The sequence below is a fragment of the Bos javanicus genome, chromosome 19 (assembly GCF_032452875.1).
Source record: "Bos javanicus breed banteng chromosome 19, ARS-OSU_banteng_1.0, whole genome shotgun sequence".
NCBI lineage: Eukaryota > Metazoa > Chordata > Mammalia > Artiodactyla > Bovidae > Bos > Bos javanicus.
The window spans coordinates 62,709,820-62,723,776 of NC_083886.1; the positions used below are offsets into that span (position 1 = coordinate 62,709,820).

Sequence of the window (13,957 nt, forward strand, 5' to 3'; positions counted from 1 at the left end):
TCTGTAGCACCTTTTTTTACCTTTTTACCAATGTATCCGTTTCGTAAAGAACAGAAGTCTGAAAAGCTTACGGACTCACATGACACATCATTAAATATTTAATCACCTTTTTAAGTCCTAAGCCTTTATCATATTTCATCCATCTAGACAGTTCATTCTATAACTATAGATTCCAAGGCCCCCTTTGGAGGGGAAAAAAGAGAAAATGGGGAAGAAAAAAACCTTCTGAGAGGCAGGGTTAAATTATCTCAAAGATGAGTTTCTATTGGCGCTTCAGTGGACATCAGCCTGTAAACCCACCAATCCACAGGAGGGTCAACCGATGGAGTCCATTGTTTTTAGTCTCCAAGAATTGATTTTACAAAAGATGCCACGTCTGTCGCTTTGGATTCGTGTAGGGTGAAAAACGGATGTTGCTGGTGAAGAAAAGAAAAATGCCTTCCGTTAATACTGGTCTCTGACAACGCCTGAGATTAGCAATGGACAGATCTGGTTAGTTAACAAACTAAGTATCCCCATCAGGCTTAAACTAGATTCTTCTACCCCTTCCCAAACCAAGTATACACTCAGGGATGCAAATTCTTAAAGATGTCATTTAGCTGCTGCCCCTTCTATCTTGGTATCGCTTTTTGATTCCATGCCAGAGTATCCACTGCTTTAAAATATACGTATGTAACTAGGCTATATACATCCCATGCATGTGTGCTAAGCAGGCGTGGTAAGCTGCTTCAGTTATGTCCGACTCTGTGCTACCTGATGGACCGTAGCCTGCCAGGCTCCTCTGTCCATGGGATTCTCTGGGCAAGAATACTGGAGTGGGTTGCCATTCCCTTCTCCAGGGGATCTTCCCCACCCAGGGATCGAGCCCATGTCTCTTAGGGCTTCTGCGTTGGCAGGCAGGTTGCTTACCACTAGCGCCACCAGGGAAGCCCGTATACATCCCATCAATGGGTAAATACAAGCAAGAGCAGAGATGGCCCAAAGATTCGGTTTACAAATAACCCTGTCACCTAGAAAGTAATTTTCAGACAAAGTGGCAAAATAATAAGAAATTTTAGAGATTTACACACACGCAGTTCCCAAGAAGTGAGTGGTAGAATGAGAAACCAGTTTTTGGAACAATAAACAGGCGTTGCTCGTGCTTAACACTGGAGAGCTGGTTTGCACTCAAACAGCTAGCAGTGTTACTTTTTACATCACTTCTATTGATAACAGGGCTTTCCTGGTGGCTCAGATGGTAAAGAACCCGCCTGCAATGTGGGAGACCTGGGTCCAATCCCTGGGAGGATTCCGTGGAGAGCATGGCAGTCCACTCCAGTATTCTTGCCTGGAGAACCCCATGGACAGAGGAGTCTGGAGGGCCACAGTCCATGGGGTCACAAAGAGTCGGACATGACTGAGCCACTAAGCACAGCACGTTGATAACAAGTGATCCTTATGTCTCTCCACGATGATCTGATCCTTGTGGAAAATAAAGTAGCCTGCCCAACCCTAGGTCTGGGTGGAAAAAAATTCATCTTGGAGATTAAAAACCAAGAAGCAAAAAGGTGGTCTCTGCTCATGCTGCTCAGATTCCGTAAACTTGACATCACGTCCTGCTCTTTGCTGGGGGAAGAAGCATGGTCCAATGCAGGGAGCCACGCGTTTCAAAACGATTCTGAAGGAAATGAAGCTAGAGGCTCTGCCCCAGGGCCGCCCTCCTCGAATAGCTCAACTCGGTGCCGGGAAGCGCCTGGCTGACACCCGGGAACCTCACACCTCCAGTTAGGAGTGGACACATCAGCTCACGGTCCACAGTCCTCCCAGTACAATCAGAACCAAGCGATCAAACCAAAAAGAACAATTCCTCCAGGAGGAACTGAGAGCCTGAGCTAGCAGGGCCCCCTCCCAACTGTCTGGAGGCATTGCTCCTCTCAGCGACCCGTCAACAGCTAAATATGAGTGTTTCTGCACACAGACGTGTAGGTGACTCACTCCGCTTCCCCTGACTTTGAGGATTTTTGTTCACAGACTACGTGTTGCCTAGCTCTAGGTTTTCTAATTATATTTGTTTTAAACCTGAGAGCAGAGAACTGGATGACTCAGCCCTGTGGGAACCTAGAATGCCCACCCATGGACATTTTAGAAAACAATGCAAAGAGGAAAGGAACAAAGAAAGCAAGCCCCAAATAAGGTCGGTGGTCACCACTAAGTACAGTGACTCAAAAAAAAAAAAAAAGAGAGAGAGAGAGGGGTTTTCTGGCTTTGCCATTGGGTGCTTCATAGCCACGATATTAACCAGAGCCCCAGGCGTGGGCGCAGCCTCTGGAGCCCCCCGGATGAATACACTACTTCTGATCACTACCCACTTACACAGCACCCTTACCGAGTGTTTTACCATCGTGCTTATTAGCTTTCCCACATCCCCTCGACATTTAGAGATCTTTTCATGTCCTTTGAAGCCTTTCACTATCAAAACAGGCCACGTCCGGTCTCAGCGTGTCTCAGGGACTACGCCCGACGCCCGCCAGCCCCATTCTCCTGCCTTGTGGTCGGTGGGTGGCTCAGGGGACCTAGCCTAGGTCTGCGACGGAATTCAATAACCGCACCTGATGTCTCAACGAAAAAAAACAACTCCTCAGGCACCTCTCGGTTTAGTCTCAGGCTGGGAAAGCACCGTGAGAGCCAGGGGCAGGGGGAGCAGGCAGGCATGTGGACATGGGAACTGTGACGTGTCTCCTGTGTGGGTTTTGAGGCTGTAAAAGGCTGGGAGGGAACCAGTCCCTTCCAGAAGCGGCCGACTAAGAATAGCAACCAGGACACAGCAGAGGAGACGCCGTGGAATCGCCCCCAGACCACAGACCCAGGCTGAGCGTCTCAGAAGGTGGGGGGAGGGCACTGGACTTCCCTGGTGGTCAAGTGGTGAAAAATCCCGCCTGCCGACGCAGGGCACACGGGTTCGATCCCTGGTCCGGGAAGAGCCCGCGTGTCACGGGGCAACAGAGCGTCTGCGCCACAGCTACTGGAGCCGGCGTGCCTGGCACATGCGCACCGCGACGAAGAGAGGCGCCCGGCCTCTGCAACTCGAGAAGGCCGTGCGCAGCAATGAAGACCCCCCGCAGCCATGAATTAATTAATGAAGAGGGGCCCGGTACAGGGAGAACTTAACACCCAGCCTGGAGCATCGCCACCAGCGCTAAGAGTCTCCAGTTCCCCTGCAAAACCACAGTTTAGGTCAGTCAGCCCTGCCTAGGGCTTCCCTGGAGGCCCAGATGGTAAGGAACCCACCTGCCAATGCTGAAGACGCAGGTTTGACCCCTGGGTGGGGAAGATCCCCAGGAGGAGGAAATGGCAACCCACTCCAGTGTTCTTGCCTGGAGAATCCCATGGACAGAGGGGCCTGGCAAGCTACAGTCCATGAAGTCACCGAGTTGGATACACCTTAGCAACTAAACAACATCATCTCTGTTTAACACTGTGGTTCAATCTAGGACATCCCAGGACATTCAGAGGACATGATCACCTCCCTGGACCATCACTTGCATCACCTGGGTTTTGTTTCTGGTGGTTTCCATCTAGGACAGGGGTCAACAATAGATGAACTGGGGGCCCAATCCAGCGGACTGCCTATTTCTGAAACAGAGTTTTATTGGTGCACAGCTGCACTCCTGTGTCCACCCACTGGCTATGGCAGCTCTCATGCTAAAACAGAAGTTGAGTTGTCGTAGCAGCCCACAGAGCCTGAAGTATTTACTTTCTTGTTGTCCGATCTTTTGCAAACCTACGGACTGTAGCCCACCAGACTTCCCCGTCCATGGGATTCTCCAGGCGAAAAATACTGGAGTGGGTCGCCATTTTCTTCTCCAGGGGATCTTCCCGACCCAGGGTTCGAACCTGCGTGTCCTGCATGGGCAGTTTGTTTACCACGAGTCACCTGGGAAGCCCGAACCCTGTCTATGCAACAATTCTTTATAAAAACACTGGCTGGCCCCATACCCCATAGAGCAAGTCCTACTCAGTTACGGCCCCCAGTGGGAGCTTGAAAGAGAAAGCAAATGAGATGACCTTCCTGTCCACACCTCAATCCAAACAGGGAACAAAAAACATTTGGGATTTCTATAAGAGGTACATGTCTGGGTTGGGGCCTTAATTATACTGTTCTTCACCTGGAAAGAGGATTTTTTTTTTTTTCTACCTCTTCACCAACTCCTACAACCTCAACAGTCGCCTCTCAGCATGTGTTTTCCTGAGGCTTCAGCCGAAGCGTTTGGACTCAGAGTTTCCACTGAGAAACCTCAGTCCCACCGGAAAGCAGGAGGCAGTCATGACCTCACAAGGCAAGTCATCCCAGTGCCATGAAGATGAGCACCGTAAAAGGCGGGGGTGGGGGCGGTGACCCGCACGGAACTACAGCCCTAATGCCAGACCACCAGAGCCCACGGTGTCCGGACAGAGGGCAAAGGCAGCTTCAACATCAGTTGCCCAAGGGTGTTAAGCGAGGACTCTGCAGTTTTTCTCAAGTGTGCTCCGCTGAAACCTCTGATAAGCAGCCACTTGGAAGGGGGAAAATGTGGTATGCATTTTCAATAGTCAGACACATAAAGCAAACATACTTTCATCTGAAGAAAAAGTGACAAAGGCAGCTTGAAAACAAGAGTAGAGAACCCCCCACAAACCGCTCTATGCGGGTTGCACTTTATGTGGAATCAAAGTTTAAAATGCTCTGGGGGTTGCACAAGAATTCTAAAACAAAGTAGCCAGGATTGAAAAGGCCCCCGACTGGCTACTATCTACATAAGCAGAGGGGAAATGTTGAACCCAAACGTGCTGCAGGCTAAGATCTTCTCAAGCATGAATCATCTCCCCTTCTGCCTCAACTGTGGGTGTTAGTTGAATGCTGAGTCCCCATGGGCTGCCTTTATATTTCATTGCATTATTTTTTTTAATTTTTATTTATTTATTGGCCACGCCGAGTGACATGTAGGATCTTAGTTCCCTGCTGCTGCTGCTAAGTCGCTTGTCGTGTCCAACTCTGTGCAACCCCATAGATGGCAGCCCACCAGGCTCCACCGTCCCTGGGAGTCTCCAGGCAAGAATACTGGAGTGGGTTGCCATTTGCTTCTCCACTTAGTTCCCTGACCAGGGATCAAACCCATGACTCCTGTAGTGGAAATGCAAAGTCCTAACCACTGGACCACCAGGCAAGTCCCGAGGCTGCCTTTCTATTTTATTGGTTTATTTTTATTTATTTATTTATTGGCCAGGCTGTGAGGCTTTCGGGATCTTAGTTCCCAGACCAGGGATTGAACCCACGTCCCCTGCAGTACCGGCGTGGAGTCTTAGCCACTGGACCATCAGGAAAATCCCAGGGCTGCCTTTTTAAAGGGGACAAAGGTGCCCAGTCCGTCTCTCCTCAGACTCTTCCCAGCATCTATTCAGTCATCCAGTCGACATATGGTTCAGACTTAAATTCAAGCTTAACCAGAAGAACTGAAAATCCATGGGATCTGCTGAGACCATCCAGTTCTGCTCTCTCATCTCCTGGCAACTTGCAAGTATATGGTCGAGTGGTGTTAACGCTAGTCCCCATGCTGTGCTTTATACCCCAGGTCTTACTCATCTGGTAAACAGAAACTTGTGCTCTTTGACCACCTTTATCCATTGCCCCCAGCCCACACACCCCTGGCAACCACCAGTCTATGCTCCGTAAGTTGTTTTTTTAAGATTCTACATTTAAGTGAGATCATGCAGTATTTGCTTTTTCTGTCTGACTTATTTCACTTAGAATAATGCCCTCAAGCTTCACCCACGTTGTTGTAAATAACAGGATTTCCTTTTTTAATGCTTGAGTAATATTCCATTGTGTGTGTATGTGCATATGTATTATGTTTTCTTTATCTCTGTATTCATTAATGGACACTCAGATTGTTTCCACATCTTGGCTGAGATAAATAATGCTGCAGTGAACTTGGGGGTTCAGCTATTTCTTCAAGATAGTGATTTCATTTCCTTCAGATCTGTGCCCAGAAGTGGAATCATTAATCATCAGATGGTGCTATTTTTAATTTTGTGAGGTTTTCTGTCCTGGCTGGACCAGTTCACATCCCACCAGGGAGCCTCTTTTCTCTGCATCTTCCCCAGAGTTCCTCTCTTATCTTTCAAACCTTCCAGATGTGAGATGATGCCTGACTGCGTTTTTTTTTTTTTTTAATAATACATTCTTTTTTAAAAGACTTTTTTTTTTTAATGTGGGCCATTTTTAACGTCCTTGTTGAATTTGTTACAATACTGCTTCTGTTTTGTGTTCGGGTTTTCTGGCCATGAGGCACGTGGGATCTTAACTCCCTGACCAGGGATTGAACTGGCACCCACTGCATTAGGAAGGCAGAGAATTAACCGCTAGACCACCAGGGAAGTCCAGATCATGATTTAGATGTCATTCACTTCCCCTGTTCCAACTGTTAGTATGGACTCATCTATACCCCCTAACAATACTCACCATAAGCTCTGGATATGTTGGCCTTTCTTTGGAATTCTTCTTCAAGCTTAAAGGAAAAAAAAAAAAAAAATCACATTAAAATCTAGAAACCATCTGTGTTTCCACTAGACTAGGATTTCAGAACCTGCAGAAGACCAAACAGAACCACCTTTAAAAATGTACTGAAAACATAAATCTCCTGCCTTGACTTTCCTCTTGTTACACTTCCCAACGATGTTTGAAATCACTCTGTACCTTAACAGGAAGGGTAAGGCTGTGTGTGTTTCCTTATGTTTCTTTACCAATGACATAAAAACTAGCTTTTATTATGTATCAAAATATATATTCACTTTCCTTCAAAACGGCTTTTAATCCACCCCCTCTTGCAAAGACCCTGGCAGGTGTTTCTTAAATTACAGTTGTTGTCTGTCCATTGTCTCCAATACCGGGTTCTCTCTGCTTCTGATCTCCTTGCAGGTACAATTTGCTTTTATATGCTCCCTGCTGAAACTGCTTGAGACAGAAGCACTACGGATGTAGAATGCCTAAGGTCACTGCTGCTTGACGACCGCTCGGCTGATGACCGGGAAAGCATGCTGGCCGTGGACTTAGCAGTGGTTCTTCTCAGAAACCCCTGCTGGCCCTGCACTACGCAAGGGGCGCCCGTCATCCAGCCGTCTGTACACACAGACCTTTAATCACATCTGATACCAGAGGCAACAGTCATAAAACCACAGTTGAGAAGAGACCCACCCCTTCATCCACCTGCAGCCTTAAAATGGAAGAGAAAAGAAAGTTTATTTGGAGTTGGAACCCCAGGTTACAGAATGGAGGAAAGGATGGTTTTGAAAAGTATGATTTGCGAGGCAACCTGCAGAGCCCTCTGCCCACGGGCCCTAAAACCATCCACGAATGGAAAGGACATCTGCCTGGCGTGGAAGGAACTCAAAAAGTGACAGAACATTGGGTGGCTGGGATTTGCGCTGATGACCACCTGCAGCAAGGGAGACCTGCGAGGTGTGACCTGAGCCCCGCTCCTTGGAGGGCAACAATCAAGGGCAGGCCCGGATGCAGAGCCAGAGAGGGAAACGGCTGAAATGCTTGGGACTGAAAAAAACTCGAAATGAAAGAAAAAAGGAAGCTTTTTGAATCAAAACAGCCGAGAGCAGCCTCCCTATGGACTCCAGGCAGCTCTGCGGTGGAGGGCAGGGAGCCTGAGACGGGGAATAGGCAGAGGCGGGGACAGAGAGCCGACTGCGGGCGGATCCACACCCAGCGACCTCACTGCCTGGACAGCCGAAGAGAGAGCGTCCATCTCAACTGAGGCTCAAACAAGAATGAGTGAGAAAGGAGACCAGCAGCATCACGGCCGGGCTGGCCCGGGAAGGCATCTCTGAGCGAAACGAGGAGACCTCCAGCTCCCACCAATGAAGCCTCCTGTGCCTACGTGCTGCGACTCCGGAAGGCTCCACCAGCGGTCCCCAGCTGCAGGTGGCTTTGCCGTCCAAGGCACACTCGGGGGCGTCTGGAGGCACTTCTGGTTAACGCAGCTGGTGGTGCTGGGGGCCGTAATTCACATCTAACAGGCAGAAACCGAGGCTGTCGCTCAACATCCCATAATGCCCAGGACGGTTCCCCAGCAACCACTTTGATTTACTTTTATTTCTTTTTTTGAGAAGTATAGGAAAAAACACAACTATTGGAGGACGACTGCTCTACAGTATTGTGTTGGCCTCCGCCACACGTCAAGATTTATCTTTTCAAAAAAGAATTCCTAAAACCTCAAAGATTGCTGCTGAACAGGTTATTTTTGACTTATGGCCTCTGATTAGAAAGCTTGAAATGTACAAGCACCACTGCAGAGTATTGACGGAAAATATTTACACAGCACACCAAAGCTGTTTATTGATTTAATATAACTGATACAACCCATTCTCTCCACCTTTTAAATCAAGAACACTTCAAAACACGGGCTAAGAATAGCAAAATACTCAGGGTGAGGTTAGGGAGAAAAGCAAATTTTCCACGTTGAATAGGAAGCACTTGAAATTCAGCACCAAATAACAACTGTGGAGTTCAAAGCTACACCAATTTCTTTTTGGATCCGAGTCAGACTTTTGAATTTTCAAGTGGCTTGTCGTTTTCAAGCGTGCAATTAGCTAACTGCCCTAATTCCCCTTCCAAATGCCACAACACACACTCCTGACCGTAGCTGACACTAAAACACAGCTTCGTGCCGTGCTGAGAACTGCTAGCTTCACGTTTGTGCTGAGCCGAGGGGTTCTGCCCCTCTGAATCCCCCCGAACTGACCGTTTCCCAGAAGGACTCCTGGGAACATCTGCAGAAGAAAAACACAGCTCGCCTCCCAAGCCATACATTTGTCCGGAGCTTCGTAAATACCCAGGGCCTCTTTTTACTCCTTCCTGAACAAGCCAGCAACTATGTTTGATCGTCTCTGTTTTGTGCCTGTTTCTCTGAGTCAGACAGGACCAGCGTCTGGGTGGGTCTCTGACCTCCAATGGACTTCGGGCTGGTGGACGGGGCACTGAGCTCTTAAACAGGCCTGAAGGCTCAGCAGGAAGGAAGTCAAGCTTTGGGGCACTTGGCTCAGCTGGTCTCTAGGGAGCGACTCTCAGTCCCCAAGCCTGTGTCCAGCTGAATGAGGTTATGGTGAAAGAACGCAAGCGTGCCAAGATTCCATTTTAGTAGAAACTCGTTTGTGAAACCTTCTGCAGGACCAGGGTGTAAGGCCTTTCCATTTCTCTATTGTGAATCCCAAACAAGGCCTAGATGGCCAGTGTCTCCTGATTCAGGAACTCTTTAAAGGCCCTGAGATAAGAAAGCCACGTGGGTGTCCCTGGTGGCTCAGTGGTGAAGAATATGCCTGCCAGTGCAGGGGACACGGGTTCGATCCCTGGCCCAGGAAGATCCCACATGGCGTGGAGCAACTAAGCCTGCGCCTGTGCTCTAGAGCCCGGGAGACACAATCCTGAGTCCATGAGCTGCAACTGCTGAAGCCCACGTGCCTGGAGCCCGTGGTTGGCAGCAAGAGAACCCACCACGTGAGAAGCCTGCATGCCACAAGTGGAGAGGAGCTCCCCTCTCTGAGACCAGGGAAAGGCCGAGCAGCAACAAAGATGCGGCACGGCCAAAAATAAAAATAAACAGATAAATAAACGAAATTATATATAAAAAAAGAAAGCCACGTGTAGGGAAGGAAGAGTAAGAAAACGCTTGTTTGAAAATAAGTACAGAAAGGAAGGATTTGTAGGAAATCTCTGTTGTTGCTGCTTTTCTTCAAGTTCATATGGAATAAACATCTTGACTTGCTTTGGTTTTCTCTCCTCCCCTCACCCCCTCTGATGTTACTGCTAAAGAAGGATGCCAGCAGAACCCTGGACTCTATCAAGTCATAATTTGGAGAGTGATAGCAGATGAATGCCCTACTCCACCGCAAAAATCAGATCACGGCATCCGGTCCCATCACTTCGTGGCAAACAGAAGGGGAACAAGTGGAAATGGTGACAGAGTTTATTTTCTTAAGCTCCAAAATCACTGCAGACGGTGACTGCAGCCACAAAACTAAAAGATGTTTGCTCCTTGGGAGATTAGCTATGATAAACCTAGGCAGCATATTAAAAAGCAGAGACATCACTTTGCCGACAAAAGTCCATATATCCCAAGCTCTGGGTTTTCCAGTAGTCATGTACTGATGTGAGAGCTGGACCATAAAGAAGGCTGACTGCCAAAGAATTGATGCTTTCAAACTGTGGTGCTAGAGAATACTCTTGAGGGTTTGAGGGTCCCATGGACTTCAAGGAGATCAAACTAGTCCATCCTAAAGGAAATCAACCCTTAATATTCACTGGAAGAACTGATGCTGAAGCTGAAGCTCCAATACTTTGGCCGCCTGATGCAAAGAGCTGGAAAAGACCCTGATGCTGGGAAGGACTGAAGGCGGGAGGATAATGGGGTGACAGAGGATGAGATGGTTGGATGGCATCACCAACTCAATGGACATGAGTTTGAGTAAACTCCAGGAGATGGTGAAGGACAAGGAAGCCTGGCGTGCTGCAGTCCACAGGGTCACAAAGAGTCAGATATGCCTGAATGACTGAACAACCACAACAGCTGTCAGCTGACCAGCAGTGACCAGAGGAGTGTGACCACCAAGCGGAAGCCCCAGACGAAAGCGCAGCAGCAGAGGATGCAGCTCCCGGGACTAAACAGAGAGAAGAGAAGCGCACAAAGCCAGCCCTGGCAACAGCGTGAAGACACTCTGCCCTGTGGGCGGGGCTGGCCAGCAGCTGACAGAGAGCGGCCACACAGGAAGCTGCAACTTTCACAAACGCGTGCAAACGTGAAAATTAGGGAACTTTCAGTTCTCCAAGGCTTTCATTTAAAAAACAAAAGAAACCTGTGAAAAGCTTTAACACTTTGACTCTCGGGGAAGTTCTAAGTAAGAAGAAAAGTTGATGAAAGATAAATAAAGTAATTGAATGATTTCTCAATGAACTGTAGAAGAGAAGCAGCTTTCTGAAGAGAACAACCGTCCACAGATGGCAGGCATAAGTCAGGGGTTCTGACGACAGGCCTCCAGGAAAATGATGTGGGAACATCCCATCAGGTATTCAGGACCACCCCCTCCCAGACCAATTAAATCAGAACCTCTGAGGCCCAGGGGCACACCTGAAAGGTCTGTCACGTTGTATAAGCAGGCAACGGGAGTTGAGAACCATTAGGTTAAACTGGATTCACACCAGCCCACCTGGCTTTCTCAAGCTTTTCACACCAGCTTTGTTCTTATCAAAGTTTTCTGCAGTTCCCAGAATCTTGGGGAAAAGGGCCAGGTGGGAGAAAGGTTACAAAGCAGAGAGTCTGAAAAGCTTCCTTAAATAAGATCCTTCCTCCTCACCACCCCTCTGGAGAATGACGGGTCTGAACCATCCAAGACAAATCATCCCTTTCCTCCGTGACCTTTAAACCCTCGACGACGAGGAACAAACAGCAGGCACCGGGTCCTTGAAACCAGAAGGCACGATCCTGAAGCCCTCTCAGCCGGGCAGGTGCACAGCACACCTGGAGGCTCCGGCAAGGAGAGCAGAGAGGGGGTACCGCCCAGGCGCCCAGGGGAAGTGCTGATACGCATCCAGCGGCATCCAGCAGGCGAGCATCACGCCGCCCATCACTCCAGCCTCTCCGGCCATTCAGCCAAGAATAAAACAAAAACAACGGCACGTCAGCCTCGTGTGTCTTTGGGGGAAAGCACCAGGGTGACGGGCCTAGAGCTGGTGAAAAACCCAAGGGGCCTTTGCTTCACAAGCAACAGACAGCTGCTTGGTGTTACCACGTTTTCCAGTAAAAGCTGTGTTCAGAATGCCTCTTCCAAAGCGCGTGGAGGCCAAGGAAGGGTAACCTTGGGGAAGCTAGCCTCTCCAACGGGAGGCGGAACGCCAGCCCCTTTCTTAGCTCCAAGTGAGCAGAGCCGGTCCCCTGGGCAACCACAGCCGGGCTTCCAGCATCTCCGAAGGCCTCTGCCCCGGCTCACAGCTGCACGGCAGCACCCAGGATCACAGCCTGCGCTCCGTCATGGCATCATTTTTCCAGCATCCCTTGCAATGATCATCAGTATCAAGTCATGCTGGGCACCCTGGGGCCCGTGCAGACGGAAATCACCAGGTTTTCTGGAGAAAAACAATCCCCTCTTCTAGTTTCCTCAATTCCACCAGCAATTTCCATGAAAACAAACTCACGGCATCAGTATGGCTCCTTCCATCTCTTCCCCCCCAACTTTCTTTTCCCTTCTTAGACGTGCCCCCTCCCCAGCCGGAACTGTCCACTGTCCACTTCCGGGCAAGCAGAGCCATCAGTGAGCAAGCCTTCTCTAACAATCAGCCTAAAACGCCAGAATCACTTGGTAAGACCTCCAGGTGCCTAAGGGAAGCTCTGAATGTAGCCTCCGTCGTCTTCTCCAGGCTTATTCTTTGCGTCATATCTCCTCCCCACCCGAGCCCTCCAGTGGGTCCCCCACCTCTCTGTTTATGCCCTGGCCCACATCAGATGGCTCAGCCTCTCATCAAACAGTTTCCCACGCCTGTGTCAGGGTGCATGAGATTCCTCCCACCTGGAACACCTCCTCCTCCACTTCCCTTTTCCCTGGCACACACCTCACCTGGTCCCAGCTCGGAATTTATCTCCTCCAGAAACTCTCCCCTAAGGCCTTTCCTCTGAGTTCCCCCCAAAGACCCAGTGCCCGTTTCCCTCTGGACCTGGGCTAGAATGACTGAGCTGGGACACTCCCCTCTGTGGCTCTGAGCTCAGCGGGGACCAGGCAGAGCCGTCTTTGTTGCTTAGCAACGAGGATACACTCCATCAACACTGGGAGTGGATGTGGGCACGTGGATTAGACCGATGGAGGAAGTCAGGAGGACCCCTTCCGCCTTCACCCTGGCTTCTGGGAGACGCGCTTTCTTACCACTGTGAGGTAAAGTCAACAAACTCTTCGGAGAACTTGTCTGCGGGCAGCTGCGGCGACGGCTCCTCCACCACCTGTTTGAGCTGCTGGAAAGGAGTCCCCCATGAGTCGTAGGGAAACCGGAGGATGGCCAGCTCGATCTGGAAGGGAGAGGTACACAGGAGGTGAGAGCTGACTCTGGGCTACTGTGTACCGGGCAGCCGCTGGGGCATCCACGTCGTCCCAGGAGGCAGAGGGCAACCGGACGGGGACAGTCCGGTGAAACGTGCAGAGGGGACGCCAATGATGCCGTGTTCGCTAGCGGTGTGCCCCCACGTCCTGGAGCTAGGGGTGACATCGTCCGGGAGACAGCCCCTCACCAAGAGGAAATCCACCCGGAATATTCACCGGAAGGACTGATGCTGAAGCTCCAGTACTTTGGCCACCTGATGCTAAGAGTGGACTCATTGGGAAAGACCCTGACGCTGGGAAAGATTCAGGGCAGGAGGAGAAGGGGACGACAGAGGATGAGACAGCTGGATAGCATCACTGACTTGATGAACATGAGTTTGAGTAATCATCTAGCTGGTGATGGACAGGGAGGCCTGGCATGCTGCAGTCCACGGGGTCACAAAGAGTCGAACACCACTGAGCGACTGAACAATAACCTCACTGAAACCCAGTGTGGCACTTCATAAAACTGTGAGCCAGCAGTGTGCAACTTCAGGATGAAAGGGGCCAGGTTTTCAAACGTTTAGTCTAAAAATCAGTTCTCGCCCGAAGACGCTTACCTCTGCTGCCATCTGCTGGCCACACGCTGGAATGAAAACAAACAGGGCCAAAGGACTGCTCGGTTTTTGGACTTGAGTAAAGGCCGCCTTGCTGTTACAAGATCACGTGCCTTCTGGGCAAGGACGTGAAATAGCTCACGGGATTTACTCAGCTGCTGTGTCTGGGAAGGAACCAGGACCACCATGGATCCTTCCAGACCTCGGTGATCCACTGAAAATTTACGATCAGCAGAGTTACAAATCAGGCTCTCACC

The 13,957-nt window shown here is 49.8% G+C and overlaps 1 protein-coding gene across 5 annotated transcripts in view; it reads right to left on the bottom strand.

Annotated features, from left to right (window-relative positions):
- Positions 1–75: 75 nt before the first annotated feature.
- MAP2K6 (mitogen-activated protein kinase kinase 6) overlaps positions 76–13,957 on the bottom strand; it is a 106,291-nt gene continuing 92,409 nt past the window's right edge. For all 5 annotated transcript variants that reach the window (XM_061392985.1, XM_061392984.1, XM_061392986.1 and 2 more), the window contains exons 10-12: positions 12,934–13,073; positions 6,479–6,524; positions 76–416 (exon numbers count right to left, since the gene is read on the bottom strand). In XM_061392985.1, the coding sequence (XP_061248969.1) occupies positions 339–416; positions 6,479–6,524; positions 12,934–13,073 (264 nt within the window). In that variant the 3' untranslated portion in view covers positions 76–338. The remainder of the gene's footprint in view (positions 417–6,478; positions 6,525–12,933; positions 13,074–13,957) is intronic.